The sequence below is a fragment of the Pneumocystis carinii genome, assembly GCF_001477545.1.
Source record: "Pneumocystis carinii B80 chromosome Unknown supercont1.11, whole genome shotgun sequence".
Lineage (NCBI taxonomy): Eukaryota > Fungi > Ascomycota > Pneumocystomycetes > Pneumocystales > Pneumocystaceae > Pneumocystis > Pneumocystis carinii.
The window spans coordinates 83,063-104,942 of record NW_017264723.1 but is presented as its reverse complement, the minus strand read 5'-3'; the positions used below and the strand labels follow the sequence as shown (position 1 = coordinate 104,942).

At 27.5% G+C, this 21,880-nt stretch overlaps 11 protein-coding genes across 11 annotated transcripts; 5 read left to right on the top strand and 6 right to left on the bottom strand.

Moving 5' to 3' along the window:
* The first annotated feature begins 301 nt into the window (after positions 1 to 301).
* On the top strand, positions 302 to 1,876 carry T552_02483 (hypothetical protein). The gene is made up of 4 exons (XM_018371023.1): positions 302 to 1,030; positions 1,074 to 1,428; positions 1,478 to 1,788; positions 1,831 to 1,876. The coding sequence occupies exons 1-4, from the start codon at positions 348 to 350 to the stop codon at positions 1,853 to 1,855; spliced, it is 1,374 nt and encodes a 457-aa protein (XP_018225183.1). The 5' UTR covers positions 302 to 347; the 3' UTR covers positions 1,856 to 1,876.
* A 159-nt stretch (positions 1,877 to 2,035) lies between these two features.
* T552_02482 (hypothetical protein) lies at positions 2,036 to 2,791 on the bottom strand (the record flags this gene model as incomplete). Its single annotated transcript, XM_018371022.1, has 4 exons — positions 2,036 to 2,052; positions 2,096 to 2,627; positions 2,681 to 2,705; positions 2,763 to 2,791. The coding sequence occupies 4 exons, from the start codon at positions 2,789 to 2,791 to the stop codon at positions 2,036 to 2,038; spliced, it is 603 nt and encodes a 200-aa protein (XP_018225182.1).
* A 94-nt stretch (positions 2,792 to 2,885) lies between these two features.
* On the top strand, positions 2,886 to 3,328 carry T552_02481 (DNA-directed RNA polymerase I, II, and III subunit RPABC4). The gene is made up of 3 exons (XM_018371021.1): positions 2,886 to 3,031; positions 3,120 to 3,201; positions 3,250 to 3,328. Exons 1-3 carry the CDS (start codon positions 2,932 to 2,934, stop codon positions 3,281 to 3,283), a joined length of 216 nt encoding a protein of 71 aa, XP_018225181.1. The 5' UTR covers positions 2,886 to 2,931; the 3' UTR covers positions 3,284 to 3,328.
* Positions 3,329 to 3,435: 107 nt separating this feature from the next.
* T552_02480 (hypothetical protein) lies at positions 3,436 to 4,223 on the bottom strand. The gene has a single exon (XM_018371020.1). It carries the CDS (start codon positions 4,179 to 4,181, stop codon positions 3,480 to 3,482), a length of 702 nt encoding a protein of 233 aa, XP_018225180.1. The 5' UTR covers positions 4,182 to 4,223; the 3' UTR covers positions 3,436 to 3,479.
* A 1,384-nt stretch (positions 4,224 to 5,607) lies between these two features.
* Positions 5,608 to 7,040, top strand: T552_02479 (hypothetical protein). Its single transcript, XM_018371019.1, has 7 exons — positions 5,608 to 5,754; positions 5,805 to 5,929; positions 5,975 to 6,080; positions 6,126 to 6,358; positions 6,405 to 6,548; positions 6,596 to 6,782; positions 6,834 to 7,040. Exons 1-7 carry the CDS (start codon positions 5,630 to 5,632, stop codon positions 6,985 to 6,987), a joined length of 1,074 nt encoding a protein of 357 aa, XP_018225179.1. The 5' UTR covers positions 5,608 to 5,629; the 3' UTR covers positions 6,988 to 7,040.
* A 296-nt stretch (positions 7,041 to 7,336) lies between these two features.
* T552_02478 (hypothetical protein) lies at positions 7,337 to 9,709 on the top strand (the record flags this gene model as incomplete). The annotated part of the gene is made up of 9 exons (XM_018371018.1): positions 7,337 to 7,492; positions 7,543 to 7,618; positions 7,674 to 7,740; positions 7,789 to 8,211; positions 8,268 to 8,661; positions 8,721 to 8,927; positions 8,978 to 9,094; positions 9,140 to 9,571; positions 9,617 to 9,709. 9 exons carry the CDS (start codon positions 7,337 to 7,339, stop codon positions 9,707 to 9,709), a joined length of 1,965 nt encoding a protein of 654 aa, XP_018225178.1.
* Positions 9,710 to 9,745: 36 nt separating this feature from the next.
* Positions 9,746 to 10,566, bottom strand: T552_02477 (hypothetical protein). Its single transcript, XM_018371017.1, has 4 exons — positions 10,254 to 10,566; positions 9,942 to 10,180; positions 9,865 to 9,898; positions 9,746 to 9,818 (listed from the first exon to the last, which is right to left on the bottom strand). The coding sequence occupies exons 1-4, from the start codon at positions 10,518 to 10,520 to the stop codon at positions 9,792 to 9,794; spliced, it is 567 nt and encodes a 188-aa protein (XP_018225177.1). The 5' UTR covers positions 10,521 to 10,566; the 3' UTR covers positions 9,746 to 9,791.
* Positions 10,567 to 10,706: 140 nt separating this feature from the next.
* T552_02476 (hypothetical protein) lies at positions 10,707 to 11,166 on the top strand (the record flags this gene model as incomplete). Its single annotated transcript, XM_018371016.1, has 3 exons — positions 10,707 to 10,889; positions 10,944 to 11,041; positions 11,088 to 11,166. The coding sequence occupies 3 exons, from the start codon at positions 10,707 to 10,709 to the stop codon at positions 11,164 to 11,166; spliced, it is 360 nt and encodes a 119-aa protein (XP_018225176.1).
* A 1,207-nt stretch (positions 11,167 to 12,373) lies between these two features.
* T552_02475 (hypothetical protein) lies at positions 12,374 to 13,498 on the bottom strand. The gene is made up of 8 exons (XM_018371015.1): positions 13,309 to 13,498; positions 13,023 to 13,265; positions 12,948 to 12,978; positions 12,864 to 12,891; positions 12,750 to 12,815; positions 12,541 to 12,699; positions 12,467 to 12,496; positions 12,374 to 12,418 (listed from the first exon to the last, which is right to left on the bottom strand). The coding sequence occupies exons 1-8, from the start codon at positions 13,427 to 13,429 to the stop codon at positions 12,401 to 12,403; spliced, it is 696 nt and encodes a 231-aa protein (XP_018225175.1). The 5' UTR covers positions 13,430 to 13,498; the 3' UTR covers positions 12,374 to 12,400.
* Positions 13,499 to 13,648: 150 nt separating this feature from the next.
* T552_02474 (calcium-translocating P-type ATPase, PMCA-type) lies at positions 13,649 to 18,427 on the bottom strand (the record flags this gene model as incomplete). The annotated part of the gene is made up of 9 exons (XM_018371014.1): positions 18,405 to 18,427; positions 18,304 to 18,364; positions 17,689 to 18,152; positions 17,058 to 17,639; positions 16,862 to 16,964; positions 16,342 to 16,775; positions 14,827 to 16,276; positions 14,379 to 14,764; positions 13,649 to 14,333 (listed from the first exon to the last, which is right to left on the bottom strand). The coding sequence occupies exons 2-9, from the start codon at positions 18,349 to 18,351 to the stop codon at positions 13,649 to 13,651; spliced, it is 4,152 nt and encodes a 1,383-aa protein (XP_018225174.1). The 5' UTR covers positions 18,352 to 18,364; positions 18,405 to 18,427.
* A 361-nt stretch (positions 18,428 to 18,788) lies between these two features.
* Positions 18,789 to 21,867, bottom strand: T552_02473 (hypothetical protein). Its single transcript, XM_018371013.1, has 17 exons — positions 21,828 to 21,867; positions 21,652 to 21,775; positions 21,503 to 21,604; positions 21,353 to 21,461; positions 21,107 to 21,304; positions 20,915 to 21,062; positions 20,728 to 20,870; positions 20,602 to 20,679; positions 20,439 to 20,557; positions 20,138 to 20,399; positions 20,018 to 20,093; positions 19,693 to 19,974; positions 19,441 to 19,651; positions 19,342 to 19,393; positions 19,204 to 19,294; positions 19,047 to 19,152; positions 18,789 to 18,988 (listed from the first exon to the last, which is right to left on the bottom strand). The coding sequence occupies exons 1-17, from the start codon at positions 21,859 to 21,861 to the stop codon at positions 18,814 to 18,816; spliced, it is 2,310 nt and encodes a 769-aa protein (XP_018225173.1). The 5' UTR covers positions 21,862 to 21,867; the 3' UTR covers positions 18,789 to 18,813.
* Positions 21,868 to 21,880: the final 13 nt, after the last annotated feature.

The following is a 21,880-nucleotide window of genomic DNA, read 5'->3' as shown; positions in this document are numbered from 1 at the left end:
GACAATTCAAAAAAAAAGAAAGTAATAAAATGATTCAATTTAAAAATCATATAGGAATACTAATACATGGAAGAATTGTATTAATAACGAAATATTATTTTCAAAAATAAACTGAAAAAACTTGTTTGATTTCTTTTTTTTTCAAAAAAAAAAGTGAAAATATAAATTCTTATATTTAACGTCAACAAGGTTGTCTGTCAGATAATACTTAAACGACATGCAAATATGAAATTTATCTTTACTATTTTTTGACTTATGAAATTTCGTTTGATCTAGATTTTTTAACGTCAAAAAAAAGATCAAAAATATCTTATCAGGATTCTTGGACTTGGGAGCCTTGAAACATAATGAAAAGACATAAATATGTCTTCTATAGACGTTTTAAAGGATATAATTCTTTTGAAGCAATTTTATATCTTAATCCTATGAATATATGGTCTTTTTTTATATATAAAAATCCAAAAATATCATTTATACAAAGGAATTCTTTCCATAGATCAGTACTACGTTTTCAGGATGATAAAAGAGGCTATAAGAATCCTTTTCATGTATTTATAGATACATTTAAATCAGAACTTGAAAAATCAAAAGAATTTCAAGAATCAGTTAAAGCACTTCAAGATAAATCAGGGAAATTAGGAGAATCAGAGACATATAAGAAGGCAGTTGAAGCCTATAATATTGCTAAGAAAAGTGCAGATGTAGCAGGAAATATTTCTAATCAAACATTAAGAAAAGCAGGTCAAATAATTGGAGATAGTGTAGTTGCAACATGGGAAAGTGCACCTGTTAAATTAGCAAGAAAGGGAACTGTTATTACAGCAAATGTGATATCAGCAGCAACAGATCCTATTAGAAAAAATAAGATTTATAAATCGGTTACAGAGTCTGTTAAACAAGCGATTCATGATGGAGATAGTTCTCATTATGCAGGATATGTAGATAAAAATACACGAAGACAAGCAAGAAAATCAAAAAATAAAGAAAATATAGGATTGGATCAAAAAACAATGTTTAAAAAAAATTCAAAGTATTTTTTTTCCTTTGATCTTTTGATACTGACAGAGGTATAGTACGGATCTTAGAATAATTATATACAAGGACTCTGCTTTGAAAGAATTATGGAGAAGATTTAGGAATAATACAAGGATATTTAATTATTTTGATAATTGGCAACGAGTATTTCATCATTCAGAAAATCCAGTGATTGAAACAACAAAAAATGTATTAGCAAGTATGAAAAACGTTTGGTATAAACTTTTTTCGGAGAATGATGCGGCAAAAGTGTCTAGACTTCTTAAAAATATAGACCCAAGTTTTCAGATAGAATCTTTTTTAAAAGAATTAAGAGAATATATACTTCCTGAAATTCTAGAAGCATATGTTAAAGGCGATTTTCAAACACTAAAGTTATGGCTAAGCGAAGCAGTATGAATATATTGATATTTGATTTTTTTTTATTTTTAAATATATATAGTCTTATCAAATATGGTTTATTACAGCGAAAGAATATATTTCACAAGGATTAGTTTCTGATGGAAAAGTATTAGATATACGTGGGGTTGATGTTGTTTCATATCGTGTTCTTTCACCTAATGACATACCATGTCTTGTCATTTCTTTTCGAGCACAAGAAATTCATCTTTATAAAAATGCAAAAACTAAAGAACTAGTTGCTGGAAGTGAAGATTTTATTCAGGAAGTCACTTATACTACTGCTTTTACTAGGCTTCCAGAGGAACTTTCAAACAATGAAACTAAAGGATGGAAAATCATTGATTTCATTCGGTAAATTATTCTTATTATTTTTATTTATTGATTTCTCTCTAGAATGAAAACAAGAGATATACTATGATATATAACTTGGATCTCATTACACATTTAAAACATACATAAATTAGCTTTTCTGCATTATAACAAATATCATGTTCGAAAACTTGTATCAAAAATCATTTGCATTTTTCAAATTAAATCCTATCTATTCTATAGATAGTTTTAAAAAATCCAGCACCTTCTGTACACTCAAATATATAAATTATGTATCATAAAGATCTTAAAAATATAATTTTTATTTATTTTTTTCTCAGATTTTTACTTGTCCCAAATTTTCTCTTTTTAAATAAATCAGATGTATCTTCCTCATTTATTTCTTCATTTATTTCCAATGGAAGGCTTTTCTCTTTAATCTTAAATGATCTTAAATCTTCATAATCTTCTTTTAATCGAACTGTTGATGTTGATATAGTTGATATAGATTCTAAAGGAAATGTATCATTTGTCTCATTTTGATCTTCCTTTTTTTCTGAAGGTTGAACAATCTCCCATGAACCTATTATCCCTATAGTTTCTTTAATATCTACCGGTAATATTGTTGTTGGCTTATGTGATATAGATTTTGCTTTTTTAACCGGAATTTTAGCTATTTTTTTCGGAGAAACTTCATCAATAGAACGTGTAGAAAGTCCTGTAACTCCTGATATCCTATCTAGCTCCCTCTGTATTGCCTTTTTTTCTTTTTCTTCTTTTTCTTTTTTTCTATCTAAATCTCGTATAAAACGCTTTAAAGAGCCCTTATGACGGTCTGAAGCTTCATGTTTCTTCTTCGTAAATGTATCATTACGTACGAACTACTATTCCATAAGTTCTTTCTCATTATTTCCTGCTATTTCTTTGAAAATACCGTTTTACAATATTTACACCAATAACTAGGCAATTTTAGCCAGAAAAAAAATGGTTTACTGTCTAATAAGAACATAACCTACTTTCCTACTGATTTCCAGACATCTGTCATGCTTTAGATTCCCTTAATTTATACTTATTTACAAATATGAAGTTAAAATATAAATACCCAGCCCTAGATATATATGAATAGTTGTATTTTTTCATAAAAAACATCTTTTACCATTAAAAAAGCTATAATCCTCTTCAGAAATGCAGAGAGATACATATAAACCTTCTATATTAGCAGATCAGCCTATTGGAACTGCACAGTTTGCTGCACGTTCTGTTCAAATGTCATATCTATGTGCAGGTAATATAATTAATGATCCAAATGTCAAGAAAAAGAACAAATGCCTTTGACATTATTGTTAGAGCATTTTGAACTAATTTATTTCAAGATTGTGGAGCAATCAATCATATCCAAGCAAGAGAAATCATTCGGTGTCGTGAATGTGGTCACCGTGTGATGTATAAGCAAAGGTTTGATAAATAGTTAAGCCCAATGTGATCTGTTTAAGTGAAATATAGAACAAAAAGAATGATTCAGTTTGAAGCAAGGTAGTGATTGCTGTATTTTTTTTTTAAGAAAATATCATGTATATATCTAATGATGTTAATAAAAATCCAATTAATACCTTTAAAAAGAAAGTTATTTAGGTGAAAGCCATTTTTTGAATATTATTTTGTATTGATGAAGATGGATCATCATTAAATTTTGTAAAGTTTGAGTTAAAAATTATATGAATGTTAAGAATGTATCATTCAATATGTTTATAATTGTTTTTGAGAAGTATTAGAGTTAATGCTTCGGAAGAATATTCGAGTGTTTGAATGAGTTGGTTTGAATGATGCATTAATGAATAAATCAATTGCATATGTAATACTGAGAGATCTGGTATTTCTTTGATATGAAGAAGCTCCTTAGTATTCACTAATTTTCCCTCAAAGAAGCCTCCTAAAAGAAAAAACTGTCCATTACTTGTATCAATTAAATATATAACGCGTTTTAAAAAAGATGGCTCTACACGAGCAGAAAATGTAATAATTGCTATAGGACCAGCAATCATTTTCCTTAAAGCCCGTAAATCTTGTATTTTAGACTGTAATGAATCGTCTTTGTTTGACGATTTGCCTTCCAAGTCTTCAGATACAGCTTGTAAAGCGCGTCCAAATAACCGAATCTTTAAAACCTTAATATTAGCACCTAAACCATGCAATTTTCTTCTCATATATTTCCATGCTTCTGAGCTAACATTATTCTGCTGTATAAGAAGAAATGTTGGATGTAACTGAATAAGTTCATGATATATAGCTTGTATAAAAGCTTTTTTTTCCCTTGGAGTAATCCTTTTTGAACTGAAACCTCTGAAACTAAGAATAGGACGATATTTCATTAATAAATCTGATCTATTTGAAATATATTGATCATTTTTAAATGAATTGATTTGTGGATAAATCATATGCTTTTTCTTAATAAAAGTAGATAAAAAGACGAATCTTTCACAAGATAATATTTTTTTGACTCTAAAACTAATAGAAGATTTAAAAAAAGGGCTGATCAAGGCCTCCATTTTGTGATATTTAATATAAATAGGCTTTAACATCAAATAAGCCAAAATTAACAGTTTTTTCCAAAAAAAAAAGCTGAATCTTCAGAATAATCTACACAAACATATTGTAGCAATAAAAATATAAGAATATCCTTTTTTTTAGTGTTTTTTAGGCATTTTTCAGCCCAGCTTCGTTTATCTCTGTCTATCAAGTATCATAAATTATGGAGAGTCAAAAATATTAAAAACAAAAAATCAATAAAAATAGAAAAATAGAGAAAATATATGTATTTACTTGTTAGTTTTAATGATTTGTAATATCTGTTTTAATAAATTATAAAATTTCTATCTTTTATCAATAAGCTGAAGAAAAGATGTTTATATATATATTATGGAATTGAATGTATTTCTGAAGTTTATATGTTAAAAGAATGAGAAAATATTAGTTTTATTATTGTTTTTTTTGAAAATAGTTAATTTTTTTATTGGACTTATAAATGATGAATAAATAAAAAATGATTTTTCTTTGTAATTAATAATATGTTAAGAAGTTTTTCCAAAAAATGAGATTGTTTTCTAAATTATTTATTATTTAGAAGGAAACCTCATTTTTTGGTAAGATTTCTTGACAAAGACAAATAGTTTTAAAAAATTGGTAAAAAACATGTCAATTGTAATTGTTATACATACAATTTAAAAAAAAACACACTTTTTTTATTTAATTTCATGATTAACAAGATATTTAAATATTTTTAAATATTTTTAAATATTTTTAAATATTTTTAAATATTTACATGTAATTAAACTAAATTATAGCAAAACACAGATCTATCCAATTCCTGAAAATATTGTCCCATATACAAATAGAAAATAAAAATACTTATAAAAGTTTATCTAGACTTTGAATATACATTAAATTCTAAGTTAAAAACAAATACAAACAAAAATTTATATATTTAAAACATTTTCTAAAAAACCCAAAAAGATATAAAAATCTTAACCATTAATCCATCTTTTTATTAAAAAAATAATATTTACAAAGAAGTCCTATTTACACATATCTAATCATATATTCTACAAAAAATTGACTCTCTTTTTCCCATATATTCATATATTTTTCGTAGTGAGATTTGATACGTACATAACCTTTGAAATTTTTAGTAGAAAAAATTTTGTATAAAAGAACAAGATATTAATAGATCTTAGACCATTTGTTAATAATTAACCGGATTATATAAGTTTTAGAGGATAAATCTTTGAAAATATAAATGATACATAATCTTGGAGTCAGGAAAATTTTTGTTGAATATATATATGGAAATAAAGGGTTTTATTTAAGAAATGCTCAAAAAATACATATGCAATCATTTAAATATGGTTTTATGAATATCAGGAGTTATTCAGATATTCCCAAGAGAAAATTTAATCATACATCTTTAAATCTTTTTAAAAAGCAGAAATTACCAAAAAATACTATTATAAAGTATTGATATGATGATATACAATGCTTTTTATTTAATTTTTTATCATTAGATTTGTACCTCAACAAGAAGCTTGGGTTGTAGAAAGAATGGGCAAATTTTACCGTATTCTTGATCCAGGATTGGCTATTTTAGTACCTTTTCTAGATAAAATCAAGTATGTCAAGTCTCTGAAAGGTTTTCTCTTCTTTTTTTAGTCAAAAAAACGTTTAATTTTGGTAGAAATTGCTATGGAAATTCCATCACAGTCAGCTATCACATTAGATAATGTAACATTGGAATTAGATGGAGTTTTATATGTTAAAATTCTAGATCCATACAAAGCATGGTATAAAATATCATGTTTTTTTTTCCACATTAATTATTTATAAAGTTATGGGGTAGAAGATGCTGAATATGCAGTTGCACAATTAGCACAGACAACAATGAGATCAGAAATAGGTCAATTGGCTCTTGATCATGTTTTAAAGGAACGTCAGATGCTAAATATCAATATTACTGAAGCAATTAATGAGGCTGCTGCTGATTGGGGTATTAAATGTTTAAGATATGAAATTAGAGACATTCATCCTCCACAAAATGTATTATTAGCAATGCATAGACAAGGTTGTATTTTTCTGATCATTATATAAAATATTCAAAAAGTCTATAGTCTCAGCTGAACGTTCTAAAAGAGCTGAAATACTAGAATCTGAAGGTCAAAGACAATCTTGTATCAATATTGCTGAAGGACAAAAACAAAGTCAAATACTTAATAGCGAAGCTATTAAACAAGAAAGTATTAATAAAGCAACTGGTAATCTATTTCTTTTTTTTTATATCTATTTAATATTATCTTTCTAGGTGAAGCTGAAGCAATCCTTCTAAAAGCTGAAGCAACAGCAAAAGGTATTTCTGCTATTGCTTCTGTTCTTTCTGAAAATCCAATGGGAACTGATGCAATTAATTTAAGAATCGCTGAAAAATATTTAGGCGCTTTTGGAAATCTTGCTAAAGAAAGTACAAGTATCGTAGTCCCTGCAAATTTAAAGTATTATTACATTTATTTTCTTCTTTTTCTCTTTAATTTATATATCATTAGTGACATCAATGGAATGGTTGCACAAGCTTTAACAATTATTAATAAATTAAATCAAAATACTACTCAAAAAAAACAATCACATTCACATAACTCAAATACTTCTTCTTCTTCTCAAAATTTATCTACTTCATCTAATCAACTTAATACTTCTTAACCTTCTACTCGATACTACCATATATCTTACTATACGGCTTATTTCAAAAAAAATTAAAAAATAACACACAAAATACATTTTTATTCAAAATTCTTTCATTCAGTCTTATTTATAATCTTATTTTACAAATATTTCTCTTTTTTTTTTGTCAAAAAAAACTTATTCACAAATCATCTTACATAAAACTTCTTTCTTATACATAGAATCAACTCATTACATATTTAAGGATAAATACAGAGGAAAAAGAGACTTAGAATTTTTAAAGAAACCAAGAAGCTCTAGTTTTTCGAATATTTTTTTTTTACCAAAAAAATACTAATAAAATAATAAAAATTAAGGATTATAAACTATGTCAGCACCTCCATGGCAAGCAAAGGCTATAGAAGCATCAGGATCAGGAGGTTCTAAATGGGAGGCGTATAAAGCACCGGATGGACGTATATATTGGAGCGATGGAAGTACATCAGTATGGGAAAAGCCAGATGAGCTTAAAACAGAGGAAGAAGTCTATTTTAAGAGGATTAAATTAGATGAAAAGATCTAATAGAGGGTTAGATAGCTATTGCACGATTGAATTGGAGAGAATATACGGCACCAGGGGGTAGAAAATACTGGTATAATAAAAAATCAGGTAAAAGAGGGGAAAAAAGAGAGAAATCAGGGGATAATAGAGGTTATTTTTACAGGAGAATCGGTGTGGAATATGCCAGAAGAATGTAAGAAAGTTGTAGAATCATTGAATGCAAAAAAAGCGTAAAAAAAAGAGAAATTTTAAGGAAAAAAAAGAATAATAATGATTAGAATGAAAATAGAGGAAGAAGAGAGGAAAAAAGGAGAAGAAAAGCAATTAGAATTAAGGGAGGATATGTTAGTAATTGGGGGAGAAGGAAAATCCCAGTCAATTGCATTAGAAAATGCATGGATGGAAGAAAAAGTTCAATGTGGGAGTTTTGAAGAGGCAGAAATGGTATTTATAAAGATGTTAAAGAGGAACGGAGTAGCATCGGATTGGACATGGGAGCAGACAATGCGAGCAGTGATTAAACAACCTCAATATCGTGCAATTAAAGATCCTATTCAAAGAAAATTAACATTTGAAAAATATATAAGTGAAATGAGAAAGCAAGAATCGGAAAAAGAGCAGGATCGATTAGCAAAATTGAAGACGGATTTTAATCGTTTATTAAGGATGCATTCGGAGATTAAGTATTATACAAGATGGAAGTAAGTGGGATAAAGAGAAGGAAAAAAAAAAATATAAAAAGCTTATTGAAAATTAGGGTAGCACGAGAGATTTTAGAAGGAGAACCGGCATTTAAAGCTACGGAAAATGAGGAGGAAAAAAGGCAGCTTTTTGAAGAATATGTAGCGGAATTAAAAAGAATTGAAAACGAGAATGAACAAAAAGTAAAACGAGAAGCAATGGATTCATTTTTAGTATTACTTGAATCATTAAAATTAAAACCATATTCTCGTTGGTCAAATGCACAAGCAAAATTCTTAGAGCATCCAGAATTTAAAACAAATCCAAAATTTAAAATATTAAGTAATTTAGATATTTTAGTTATTTATGAAAGCCATATTAAAGAACTTGAACGGGAATTTATCAATAAACGACAAGAAAATAAGGCTAAAAAACAACGGACAGAAAGAAAGAATCGTGAAGCATTTATGGTAAATACTTTTTTTATTTTTTTTTTTTGGATGAAAATACATTTACATTTTTTCATTAGAAATTATTACAAGACTTGCGTCATGAAAAAAAAATAGGTCCTGGTACAAAATGGATGACTATTTATCCAATAATTAAAAACGATGCAAGATATAAAAATATGTTAGGACAATCAGGCTCTACACCTTTAGATCTTTTTTGGGATATTGTAGAAGATGCAGAACGGGATATGAGACATAAAAAGAATTTAGCACTTGATATTATGGAAGTTAGTATCAATATATATATATGTGTATCATTTTATTTAGCTTTTTTAAGGAACAAAAAATTGATTTTGATGAAAAAATATCTTTATCTCAATTTTCAGAAATCATAAACAGAGATAAAAGAGGGGCAGAATTATCAGAGAGTACACTTTCATTCATTTATAATATGGTAAAAATTTTGTTATAATAATAATTTTATTAAAAAAAAATATAGTTGCGTGAAAGAGTATTTAAAAGACTTGAAGATGAAAAACGAAGTGATGAAAGACGACGAAAACGCAGAATTAGTGCTTTAAGATATGTTATAAAGCATCTTAGACCTTCTATACAATTAGATAGTACATGGTCCGATGTAAAAAAAAGAATTGAACATACAGAAGAATTTCTTGCAATTGAATCTGAAGAAGACCGTGAATTAGCATTTAAAAAACAATTACGCAGATTAAAAGAAAAAGATGTTTCTTTAAAAAGTTATCATAAAAGCAATCGAAGTTCTAAACATTTCAGATATAGTTCAAAAAATAGAGATACTGATTCTAGAGAATTTAATGATAATTTACATTATACAAAAGATTATCATGGTTATAGAAATAATGGTTATAGAAATCATGATAGCGAAAATGAAAATGATTCAAGATATAGAAAGGTAAACTTATTTCTTTTATATTATTTTATTTATTAAAAAAAAAAGCGTATTAAAAGCGATAAAGATTATTATTCCAACGATTATAATGACAATGATAGAAATACTATTGAATCAAGTGAAGAAGGGGAAATTCATTAAATATTTTTCAAAAAAGTATTTCATATTAAAATAAATCTTACATATTTATACACACTTTTTTATAAAAAATTACTTCAGATTTTTAATCTTCTTCAATGGTTTCACGGGCCTAAAAAAATATATATTAAAAAAAAAAATATTAATTATAATCTTACAGAAACATAAATTCCATCCAAAAATTTTCGAATACTACATTAAAATTAGATATGGCATTTTATTTTCAAAAATTTACTCTTTATTTCGAACATTACATATTTGTTGAATCGATGCTGCTGATTGCGAAACATTTTCAAGAGAAATACCTTCAAGAATAATTTCATCCTTTTGACTCTTAGATAATTCTACTTTAACTCCTTCTAACATAGCTACTCGGCGTACTACTTTTTCACCAAGAAAGTTTCGAATTTCTACCAATTTTCCTTCCTCTCCAATACTTACATTAATTGGAAAATGTGCGTATACAAATCTCATCTAAATATTCATTAATTACCTACTCTTATTCTCATATATATATATTTATATATATATAAGGGTTAAACCCTACTTTATATCGATACCCTCGGGTAACCCCAGTAATCATATTATTAATAAGACTTTTTACTGTACGAAGACATGCAACATGTTTTCTTCCTCCGTGCCATACAGTAAGTTTTATTCTGTTTATATGTGTTTTCCTAATATCAATATTGATATGCCTAAAATTTTGCTTCAATAATCCACGTGGACCGGTTACTATGACAACCCGCGCCTTAATATCAACCTTGACGTTGTCTGGAATAACTAATTCCTGTTGTTTGCAAATATCCTTCATAATTTAAGCAGAAAAAAAATAAAATAATCTTTTTAGAAGGAGAAATTTGTCAATATAAACGGAATTATATGACAGTTTATTGTATAATTTAAAGATTTTAATAAATTATTTTTTGACTTCGAAAAAATTGGAGATTTTTGTACCTGAAAAAATAGATAGGGTTAGGGTTTTGAGGGAGATTGATCAATGTTTTTACACAAAATCAGCCAAATTTCAGGGAAAAATACAAGAAATAACTATATTTACGGTTATTATTTAAATAAATCTATATATGGTTTTTTTAGAAAGGAATTTGGTGGGGTTTTAGGGGCCCGTTATGGGACAAATACACCCCAATATCATGAACCTAAGTCAGTTTTATTTGGAGAGGTAAAATGGTTATTAGATGATAGTAATAATTGGAAAATGACGGTATAAACAAAGGATAAGGAGCCTCAGGATTGGCTTCCTATTTGGAAGTATGGAATGGGAGGATTTATGCTTGTAGCGACTATATTATATATATATAAACCAAAGACAGGGTAAAAATATACATAAAAAAAAGAGAAATTAAGTTTAGGATGATAGTATAAGGACACAAGCTTTAGAAGAAGCGAAAAAACGGGTTTATGGGGAAGGAAAGAATGATATAGATAATAAAAAATAAAGATATGTGTATGAAGAGATAAAAATTTTAATAAAAAACAAAAAAAAGATATGAAAGAATGATTTTAGTGTAATTTTAAGTTTAAATATTAATATGTGATGAGATATGATTTATTATTTTGAGTAAAATGAATGAATATATCAAGAGAAGAAATTAAAAAAAAAAGAGGTAGGAAGAAAGGTATAGGTAGATAAGTCTTATGTTTATATCAAGGTTTTAAATAAGTAGTATTTTAAGGGATTTAGATTGAATTTATAGGATATTTTTAACTTTTAAGTAATTATTTTGTAAAAAATACAATAAATCCAAAATAAAAAAAATAAATATATAAAACAAAGCAATTATTAGTTATTCTTTCATATTTTTCATTATATTTGTCTGTATTAATTTTTATAATATATATATTTACTTTGAACTATTGATATATTTGATTTATTGATTTAAGGTAGCTAGACTTTATAAAAAATTGATTTAATTATAGCCATTATCTGGAATTCAGACTGAAAAACGGCATTAACATTATAATTATTATTTATTTTGATATCACATATATTATTTGACTAAATTCTTATAACATGAAACATACAAGTTATTGGTTTTAAAATCTTTTGAAATAACAAAGTCTAATTTAACAATTGATCATAAGTAGTTCAAAAGATGACAATTATACTTTAAAAGTTTCATTTTTATAGCAATTGATAAATATATATAAGGAATATTTAAATTTGGAACTTGTAAAATATCTAAATTAATTTACAATGATGAAAAAACTAAATAAATACAAATCATTAAATAGAAACATTTTAATTTTTATATAAATGGATTCTTCTATCTTTATTTTTTTAAAAAAAATCAATTATATACAGTTTTATTGCCTTTTCATATTTTAAAGCAATAAAAATATATATAAAAGGATCTAATGTTTATTTTTTCTAGGAAATAATATTCAGTATTTTAATAATATATTTGGATTTATTTAATTGATAAAATATACTTGGATATTAAAGCTTTAAAAGTAATTTATAATCATTTTACTAAAAATGTATTATAAGGTATTATTATATACAATTTTAAAGCTATTAATATTAGAAAAACTTAGACATAATTGTATTAAAATTGTCATTTTATAATAATAAATCAATCAACTATATATAAAAAAATATATTTAAAAGATATCATTTATTTAGATAGAAAAATAAGTTAAGATATTAAATAAAAATATAATCTAAATTTATTAAACAGATATATTTTTCTATAATATAAATTATAAAAATCAAAAATTTTATTAATAAATACTTACCTTAATTAATAAAGGATTTTTAGGCTCAATCTAAAGATAAATTAAAAGTAATAAATAAATAAATAAATACATACAAATAATGCAGTTGCTTCTGCAATAATTACAGGTTTGGTTTCTTTATTTAAAAATAATGAATATGAACTTAATGTTTCAATATTCCCTTCAACCCAAGTCTTTCTTCCCTCTATTTTTGTAACTTTTGCTTTAAGAACATAATAATTATTTGCTTTTGCCTATATTTATTATATTAATTAAAGAATATATATATATATATAAAACAAACAGGTGTCTTATAATTAATATTAAGATTAGCAGTAAATCTTAGCTTATTAGGAACTACTGAATATGACTATATATATTAAAAATATGATCTTTTTCTTAAAAAAAAATAACTTACACATTTTGCAAATCCTTCATCTATTAACCTATAAATATATAAATATATAAATAAAATAAAATAAAGCAAAATATATAAATTTACGTTGCAAGAAGGCCTCCATGAACAATATTTTCTAAAAATATTAACTTTTTTAAAATATCATATAATTTAAATAACCATAACCACATATTTGATTTCCTAAATGAAAAATAAATGTAATTATCTTTTCTTTTTCATCATAAAAACAATATGGAGCAATTGATATTCTCCCTTTACCAAAAAGTAGACCTGATATAAAATTAAATGACTTGAATTTTAAAGGAATTTCTAAATAAGGTCTTGTTTCAGAAATATATGATTTTGATCGTAATGATTTTGTTAAAGGATGGGATTCAATATAATTTTCAATCTCTTTTTTAACTTAAAATTTCTTAGATTTTTTTCCCACTTATAAAAAATATACCATGATCTATATCTGTCTCTGTAATTTTATCATAATTCTTATAAAAATTTTTGCGCAATAAATCATTTAGTTTATAACCAAATAATATTGAAAATGAAGAAATCGAAAGAATCCCTAACATTTTTATGTATTTTTTATCTTGTCTTAAAAATGCTGAAATATTTGTTAAATAACTTTTATAATTTAAGAAAGGCGAAGAAATTTTTAATTTACAAAACGAATAAACCCTATGATGAATAAATTTATTGATGATCATTACTATAATGATATAAAAACAATATAACGATATATTTTCTTTTTATATTTCAAAATATTTAAAAACAAAATATTTTTTAAAATTTTAATCGGAAGGTTTAGTTGTTTTATCAGAATTTGTAAATGAATATAATTCAATACCACGATCACGTAAAGAATCATCAAAGACAGTACTTTGCTGTGACAAATTACTAGATACGCAGCCTCCAATGGAACCTGCCATTATTGCAGGCGCTAAAGTAGCAGCTCTAAGAGTAGGTGCCACAAAAAATTGATGTTTTTTCTTGGATAAAAGATCCTTGGCTTTTTCTATATCCTTTCCTTCAACATGAACAGCTTGAGTTAATTTTTCGTAAAATTTATTCATTTTTTCAGTCCTCCAGGAATAATCAACGGCATACCTATTTTTAAGAGCTTTAAGAAATACCAATTCATCTTTAACATGTAAAGATGTAAGATTCCATTGTGTTTGTCTGTTAGAAAATGGATTATCTGAATCTAAGAGTGATTGTTTAAAGGAAATAGGAATTATTTTCATCAAAAACTCATCAGGAATATACTTGACTAGGATAAAAACGAGTACCGATAATGCACCCAAAAATATTGAAATTCCCCATTGCTCTAAATTAAGAGGACTAACTTGAAATGCTTTACCACCATAAGAAACAATAATGATTTGCCCTGATATCATAATAAAATTAATAAAAATATACCAAGGATTGGATTTAAGCCCTTCAAGAATATTTGCATCATTACCTAATCTCCAACAACTGTAAAACGTTAGTTAAATCGAATTAAAACGATTTTCCCTATACTTTAATTCATTAAAAATCTGCATAAAAACAAAAACATTAAATATCAAAGTAGGCAAAGTATCAAACATATAAGCACGTTCATTATTATATCTAAATATGGTATCTCCCCAAAAATATAATGATAATATAACAACAAATTGATAAATAGATTGCGAAATAATCATTTTCCACATTCCAAAAGTGATAAGAGATGATTTAGGCTCAGGCTTACGATTTAAAACAGTGGAACTCGGAGGATCTGTTGCTAAAGCTAATGCAGCGAATGTATCCATGATTAAATTAACCCATAGAAGTTGTACTGGGGCAAAAATAGATTTCATTTTAGAATCGGTTATGGCTGTTACGAAAACAATAAATATCGCAGTAATGTTAACCGTTATTTGAAACTAGTAAATTTTAAGACTTTTTAAGCGATAAAAACTAAAGGGAAAATGATAATAATATATACCTGTAAAAACCTTTTAATAGCAAGATTTATGGTTCGACCCCATGCACATGCTTTAACAATAGAAGAAAAATTATCATCCATCAAAATAATATCAGAAGCTTCTTTGGCCACATCAGTGCCAGAAATCCCCATGGAAAACCCGACATCCGCTTTTTTTAAAGCAGGTCCATCATTTGTACCATCACCGGTTACGGCTACCACTTCACCTAGCTCTTTAAGTTTAGTAACGAGGATTTTTTTATCTTCAGGGCTAGATCTAGCTAAAACCTGAAGCCTAGGAACAATCAAATCCATATCTTCAGAGCTTAAAATTCTAAAATCGACACCTTCCATAAGAATACCTCCAGGCGTATAAATACCACAAAGTCTAGCAATAGCGCTAGCGGTAAATTTATTATCACCTGTTACCATTCTAACAGTGATTCCTGCTTTTTTGCAAGTTTCAATGGCATCTTTAACGCCATCTCGTAATAAATCCATAATACCCAGTACTGAGACAAAAATCATTTGAGAAAATATACTGTTAAAATTAATCTCAGAACCGACTATTAAATCTTGTAAATTATGATCAGGCCAAACGTCAAAATCTTTATAAACAAGTGCGATCGTTCTTAAAGCATGCGTTGAGTATTTAACAATCGTTTTATATATCAAATCTTTTCCTTCTTGTGTTAATGGTAAGACAGAAGGAGTATCTGATTCCTTGGATAAAGGATCATGAAGTACGTATGAAGAATACTCTAACAATGTTTCACTAGCACCTTTAACATACAATCTAGCGCCGCCATTAGGTAAAGAAATGATAGATGCCATATATTTTCTCGATGAACTAAATGGTATAAATTGCAACACGTCTACCTTTGCCCTTTCGATATCGGGATTATCCATGTTAAGATACTTTTGAGCAAATTCTAACAAAGCACAATCCGTTTTAGATCCTAGGAAAGAAGCTTTGCCCTGTTTATCCGTGGCTAGAAATGCGGTTGAACTAACTACGATACTTTGAAGAATGAGCAGCGTTACCGAAGGGTTTAATGATTCAAAAAGGGAAGAAGATTTCAAAGTGGTCATGTCAGTGGATTCTTCGATTTCCAAGTCGGAGTCGATTCGAAATTCCGTAGAAAGACCTATCGTTCCAACGACCAATGTCATTTTGTTTTGCGTCAAAGTACCCGTTTTATCCGAACAAATCGTTGTAACATTGCCCATCGTTTCACAGGATCTTAAATGACGAACCAAATTGTTTTCCTTAGACATTTTCTTAGTAGCAAATGCCAAAGCCAGTGTAATAGCAAGAGGGAGACCTTCCGGAAGGGCTACCACAAGAATGGTTATGGAAACGATTAAGATTTTCATAAAATTGGTCATCTTCTCGTAAATCGTGCTTTTATGATCCAATAAATACACCAAAAAGCGACAAAAAAGAATGATAAACAAGGAAATACTTGCACTAAAAAAAAAAAAAATTATTACACATGATCAAATAACCCATATATTGTATAATATGATATTTACCATATTCCAAATTTTGCGATTCCAAGAGCAAACTTGGATAATTTTATTTGTAATGGAGTACTATCCAATTCTGTTTGAAGAGATGCCATGATTTTTTCGTAATACGAATGTGAACCTACAGATGTGACAATATACTTCCCCGTTCCTTCGATTATTTTACTCCCACTTATCATGAAAGGATCGTACTTGTCATCGAATATCATGTCAGGCGATGTATTCGTTAAACAAACGGAACATGTGACTTTTTCAATCATATCGGATTCACCGGTAGTACTTGATTCATCACAGCATAAATTATAACTATCGATTAAAATTCCATCGGCTGGAACGAGATCACCCAATTCAAAAAGTAATATATCGCCCACTTGAAGATCATGAACAGAAATGAAAACTGGCCTTCCAGATCGAATCACTCTAACATCATGATTTTCTTTCTAAAAAAAAAGTATAAAAAAAAAGAATTACAAAAGAAAGAAAGAAAAGAAAGAGGTAAGGGAAAAGGAAGCGGTTTAAATAATACCTTGGCATTTAATTGTTCAAATTTTACTTCTTTTTGATAATCATTAATCGCACTAACCACTGAAATGACAGCGATCGCTACTAACATAGCAATTCCATCCACACTAATGAAAATTAGTGATTTTTTTCTCTTTTTTTTTTTTTTCTTCTTCTTCTTCTTCTTCTTCTTCATAATATGAAAAACTAACCTTATATACTTGGAATCATGGGATTCATCATTCGTAGGATGAACCAAACCAAAGTATATATCGATACCAAAAGAGATGATCGTAGAACAAAGTAATAATATAAGTATGGAATCCTTAAAAACATTTAATATCAAAGGGATTATACCCTTTATATGACGTTTAGGCGTACGATTAATGCCAAATACTGAAATACGTGTTTTAAACGATTCACCATAATGACTTAAAAATTCCTTATAAGATTCCGATTTTCCGATAAATACTTCTTTTAAAATTCGTATAAGCTTAATCTTAAGCATTAATTTTGGAATGAAATAGAACATCCGTAAAACAAGATTATACGTTAGATTAATACAATGAAAAACCCTTTTAAAACATGATTTTATAGGATTCGATTTTCGGGAAAATTTTGGTTCCATATATAATGGATTCGAATAGGGTGAGGAGGAGGAGGAGGAGGAGGAGGTTGATGTTGAGGAAAAGGTTTGCCTTCTTCTCTTTTTCTTCCAAAACAACATATACTTCCTTTTAGCGTTATCCGTTGCTTCTAGATTTCGACATTCCGCCTTATAATCTTGACACATTTTTTCATATCTATCAAATCCATTAAAAATTAAAAATCATACATACAATCCTGGTCAACATTATATAATCTTCCGTACTCATTAAATCCCTCAACGTCACTTCTTTAGCAACATATTTTTCATCAAGATTCAATCCGGAATGAGGATCCGTATGTAACCCAAGACATAACCCCTCGATTCCACCAATAATACGAAGAATTTCTACATTCCTAGGATCCACTAAAACCTCAAGTTGCTCCGCCGTAAACGCAAATGGCCCTTTTTTTCGACCTGACCCTCTCATAGCTAACGTACGTAATGCCATCTCACGAAACGGGTACGATTCTAATGTTTTATGTGCTATACATGACGTCGCCCCCGATATATCCCATGAATTCCTACTCAAATATTGCGTTGATGTATCGCATTGCGTAAGACATTCATATTGACCCAACGAATCTAAATATGATTCTCGATCAGACTCTCCGGACACTTGTCCACTCGGATTCTGTTTCTCCGATAACGCTTGTTCTGCATCGTCATTCTATCGAGATACGTTAATTGATAAATCTAAAAACCCTCTCTCCTCAATCATTAATCATAATTCCAGCATAAATATTTACATAAAATTACTATTTTCACCGCATATATCCACAAAAAACTTCTTTCTACCAGCTATATGCGCTCTTACTTACCGGTCCTTCAATTTTTATAATCGGCACTTTTTTCCTATCTTTATCCATTCCTAGAAAATCTCTATAACTGTTAAATAAAACTATAAATATTCATTTTATACCTTTTTATAACGGCGTATTGCCTTCAATATACTCCTAAAACCTTCTTATTTTACTGCATTTTTTCTAATAACCTCAAGATATTCATGATGAGAGCCTAATTTATCGATAGATTAAGTAAACGGAGAAAATAACTAAATATGGTAAAACCCGATACTTTTATATTGCGATATTAAATAAATACTAAGCCGATAAGTTAAATAGTCAACCCCAAAAAGAGAGAGAGAAATATTAAATCAATATACATAGATTGAGAGTTTTTTGTATAGATTAGAATTAGTGTAGAGATTGAGAGAGGTGATATGGAGAATAAATCGAAGGTGTGAAATGAGTATAAAATGGGGGGATAGTAGGACCCTAGTGTGTAGTGTTAGAAGAAAGTGGTGTAAGAAGAATGTATGAAATCAAAGATTATATATTTGAAAAGAATGGTTTAGAATTATTATGAGAAGCGAGTATAGCAATAGAAGCGCTTCGTACCAATTTTAAATATTGAGGCATTCGTTGACAAGATAAAAATGAAAGATAAATTTTTTTATCATGATCAGCAACAATAGAGCATAGTTCCAAACATGAAAGAAGATTTCTATAAGAAATAATGATAAATATATGTATAAAAGAATAGAATAAAAATTAGTATATACCTTGGAAAAAAAGTATGAGTTTCGTAATAAACATTATGTAAAAGACAAACGATATCAGGGATGTAGATATTTCTTATTTTTACGAGTTCGTTGTAGATGATTGGATCTAAGAAGTAGTAGTTGATAAAAATAAGATGTGAATGAATATGTTAAATACCTTCCGTTTCTGATGTAAAAAGAGTATCAGGATGTAACCAATTTCCTTGAATGAATTCATGAAATGTTGATACGCATTCTTCTACAGCTTTCTAAAAAAAAAGTTTTAGATTTTTTAAAAAAAAAGAGATTAACTAACTTGAAGATCTAATTTCCATTGTCTTTTTCCAGAAAAATCGCTTCTATTTTTACTATATTAAAAAATAAGCAAAGAATTTATCATTAAAATAGCAATTACGATTCATTTTGACTATTTGACATGATATTTTTCCAATTTTCATATCTCATATATCCAGTACATAAAGAGGAATAGCCTAAATATTCAACAGCATGTCTGAATTTTTTATCGTTTCCAGGACTATCATCATTTTTAACCATGTCCTTGGTTATTAGTATTGATGAAGATAATCTTAAATTCAATGCTTGAGCAGCATTTAATTTTCCTTTTACTAAAAACATTAATTTGAAATTTATTTAAGTAGAATCATACGAAGAAAACGTCTATAAAGAATATTTCCTTTAAAAATAATATCATATTTGAGATCTTCAGAAGATTTCATCCATTCTAAAGCTCTAATTTGATGTAAATCCCATTCAGATGGAGTATCTGTAATAGGAGTTAATTCGCCAGTAAATGAAGTAAAAATATCATCTTTGATTAATGCTTCAGAATACACAATATCGACAGTCCTTCTCAATGAATTTAATATATCAAGTTTATATTTAGAAGATAAACGTAGTTGATTGACACGTTCTTGATCGTCATCAATATCTTTGTATATTAGAAATATGATTTTGGTTTATATTTAACATACTACTTAAAAATTTTGCATAAATTTCCAAAGACATATCAGGAGGAAGTTGAGCAACATACAATGGAATAATATCTTGCTAATGAATTGTAAGATCAATATTTTAAAATAAATATAACTTACTTTACCGCCAGCAGCCAATAATTCTATATAGGCTTGTATTAAATTATTGCAATTATTATGATCAATTGCTATATTTGTTTGTTTTAACATTAAAATAAAATGAACAACAAATCTCAAAAAAGACGGAATTGACGTTACATCAACAGGACTTATTCCATTTCGGATATCCTGCAATTGAATATTAAGATTCAAAATTAATTCATTAATTTTTGATGTTATAATTTTTGATTGAATAATTCTCATCGGTTCATTTGCAGAATCTCTAATAACATATGAATTAATTATCAAAAGAATTATATACCTTATTAATTCATTATCACTATGAGCTAAACTTTCTAAAACAGAAGATATCGAAATCGAATCAATATTTGGAATAACTAGATCATGAGATTGCTTAATTTTTCCAAGCTGTTTAAGATTCTATTATAACATGAATATTACGTTTTATTATTTCTAGTCTTAACCATAGTTATTTGATGTTCACAAATAGAATTATAATGAGCCCATAAATAATCTTCCCATGTTTCGCAAACTTGAAGCACCTAATGAGATATTAAAAAAATTAATATTACTATCGAAATGAAAGATACTGATTGAAGATCTCCACACAAAACTCCATATAGAGCTCTTTCATAAGGATCTAAATCTGTATGTTTAGACAATTGATAGCACATCTTTTTCCAAAGTTGTTTTCTTTTAGTTCCCATAACGCCCAATTCAACATTATTTTCATCTTTTATATTTTTAATGAAATATAATAATAATAAAAGAATATACCAATCAATGGATCTCTGTATTCAATACATCCTTGAAGAATAGCTGATCTCAAAAAATTCCCTGTATCTTTACAAAGCTCACATGCTTTATCGAAATCTCCACATCTTATAAGTAAAAATAAATTACGAAGAAATTTACGTTCATATTCCTATAAAAGAGTAAACTATCAAAAAATACAAAACAAAATCTTACGGAATCTCTATTATCCAAAAATTTTCGTTGTCTTGTAGGTGCATCAGGGTCCAATTCATCAATTAATTCATCTTCTTTATATGACTTTCCTTGTAACCTTTTCATTCTTATATTCTCCCTTGTATATAGCCATTTTTTCTCTGTTATTTCTAATAATGGTGGCTCCAAAAAAATATCTTTTAACCAATTCAATATAATCTAATTATCATTAACAAAAAATACATACATAACATATACACAAAAAACCGTATTTTCCATTGCATTTGGATTTTGAATATAAAATGCCTCTTCCAAAACAACATTTGATGAATATTCATGAACATTAGGTAATTCATATGATTTTTGTATACGATGACTACCTTCATTAAAAATTGTAATATATACAACAATAATTACGAATATAATCTCTGAATAAGATCCCATGTCTTACATTCTAAATCCCATTGCTCAATCTCTGGACAATCTTCCTCTACTTCTGACTCCATCAATGTATCCAGCCTTTTCTTCTTACAAAAAAAATACACAAATTATAAAAATAAATAAACCTTTCTTGTCCATACATATAATACTTAGAAAGTAAACCTGTTTCCCCGAATATTTCTATATCTTTATATTTATCAAAAATAGCTGCATATTCTTCAAATTCTTTTCCAAGAACAATGGCTGGTTCTTTCAAAATATTATTCCACTTGATAAATTCGATCATTCCCTTTATATTTACCTATTTTTTCCCCGTTTATACTGTTCTTTTCCATCTAGATTATGTTAAAATTT

Coding starts and splice junctions, on each gene's coding strand:
- T552_02475 (XM_018371015.1), bottom strand. CDS start 13,429: ATGTTAGGGATTCTTTCGATTTCTTCATTTTCAATATTATTTGGTTAT. Junction 12,892..12,947: donor CATGGAGGCCTTCTTGCAAC/GTAAATTTATAT, acceptor ATATATTTATAG/GTTAATAGATGAAGGATTTG. Junction 12,700..12,749: donor ATATTAATTATAAGACACCT/GTTTGTTTTATA, acceptor TAATAAATATAG/GCAAAAGCAAATAATTATTA.
- T552_02480 (XM_018371020.1), bottom strand. CDS start 4,181: ATGATTTATCCACAAATCAATTCATTTAAAAATGATCAATATATTTCA.
- T552_02473 (XM_018371013.1), bottom strand. CDS start 21,861: ATGGAAAAGAACAGTATAAACGGGGAAAAAATAG. Junction 20,558..20,601: donor GTGAACATCAAATAACTATG/GTTAAGACTAGA, acceptor ATGTTATAATAG/AATCTTAAACAGCTTGGAAA. Junction 19,652..19,692: donor TCTTTATAGACGTTTTCTTC/GTATGATTCTAC, acceptor TAATGTTTTTAG/TAAAAGGAAAATTAAATGCT.
- T552_02477 (XM_018371017.1), bottom strand. CDS start 10,520: ATGAAGGATATTTGCAAACAACAGGAATTAGTTATTCCAGACAACGTC. Junction 9,899..9,941: donor TGTAATGTTCGAAATAAAGA/GTAAATTTTTGA, acceptor ATTTTAATGTAG/TATTCGAAAATTTTTGGATG. Junction 9,819..9,864: donor TGGATGGAATTTATGTTTCT/GTAAGATTATAA, acceptor ATATTTTTTTAG/GCCCGTGAAACCATTGAAGA.
- T552_02479 (XM_018371019.1), top strand. CDS start 5,630: ATGCAATCATTTAAATATGGTTTTATGAATATCAGGAGTTATTCAGAT. Junction 5,930..5,974: donor GTATGTCAAGTCTCTGAAAG/GTTTTCTCTTCT, acceptor TAATTTTGGTAG/AAATTGCTATGGAAATTCCA. Junction 6,549..6,595: donor AAGTATTAATAAAGCAACTG/GTAATCTATTTC, acceptor TTATCTTTCTAG/GTGAAGCTGAAGCAATCCTT.
- T552_02481 (XM_018371021.1), top strand. CDS start 2,932: ATGCAGAGAGATACATATAAACCTTCTATATTAGCAGATCAGCCTATT. Junction 3,032..3,119: donor AATGTCATATCTATGTGCAG/GTAATATAATTA, acceptor ATTTATTTCAAG/ATTGTGGAGCAATCAATCAT. Junction 3,202..3,249: donor CGTGTGATGTATAAGCAAAG/GTTTGATAAATA, acceptor AGTGAAATATAG/AACAAAAAGAATGATTCAGT.
- T552_02483 (XM_018371023.1), top strand. CDS start 348: ATGAAAAGACATAAATATGTCTTCTATAGACGTTTTAAAGGATATAAT. Junction 1,031..1,073: donor ATGTTTAAAAAAAATTCAAA/GTATTTTTTTTC, acceptor ACAGAGGTATAG/TACGGATCTTAGAATAATTA. Junction 1,429..1,477: donor AGTTATGGCTAAGCGAAGCA/GTATGAATATAT, acceptor AAATATATATAG/TCTTATCAAATATGGTTTAT.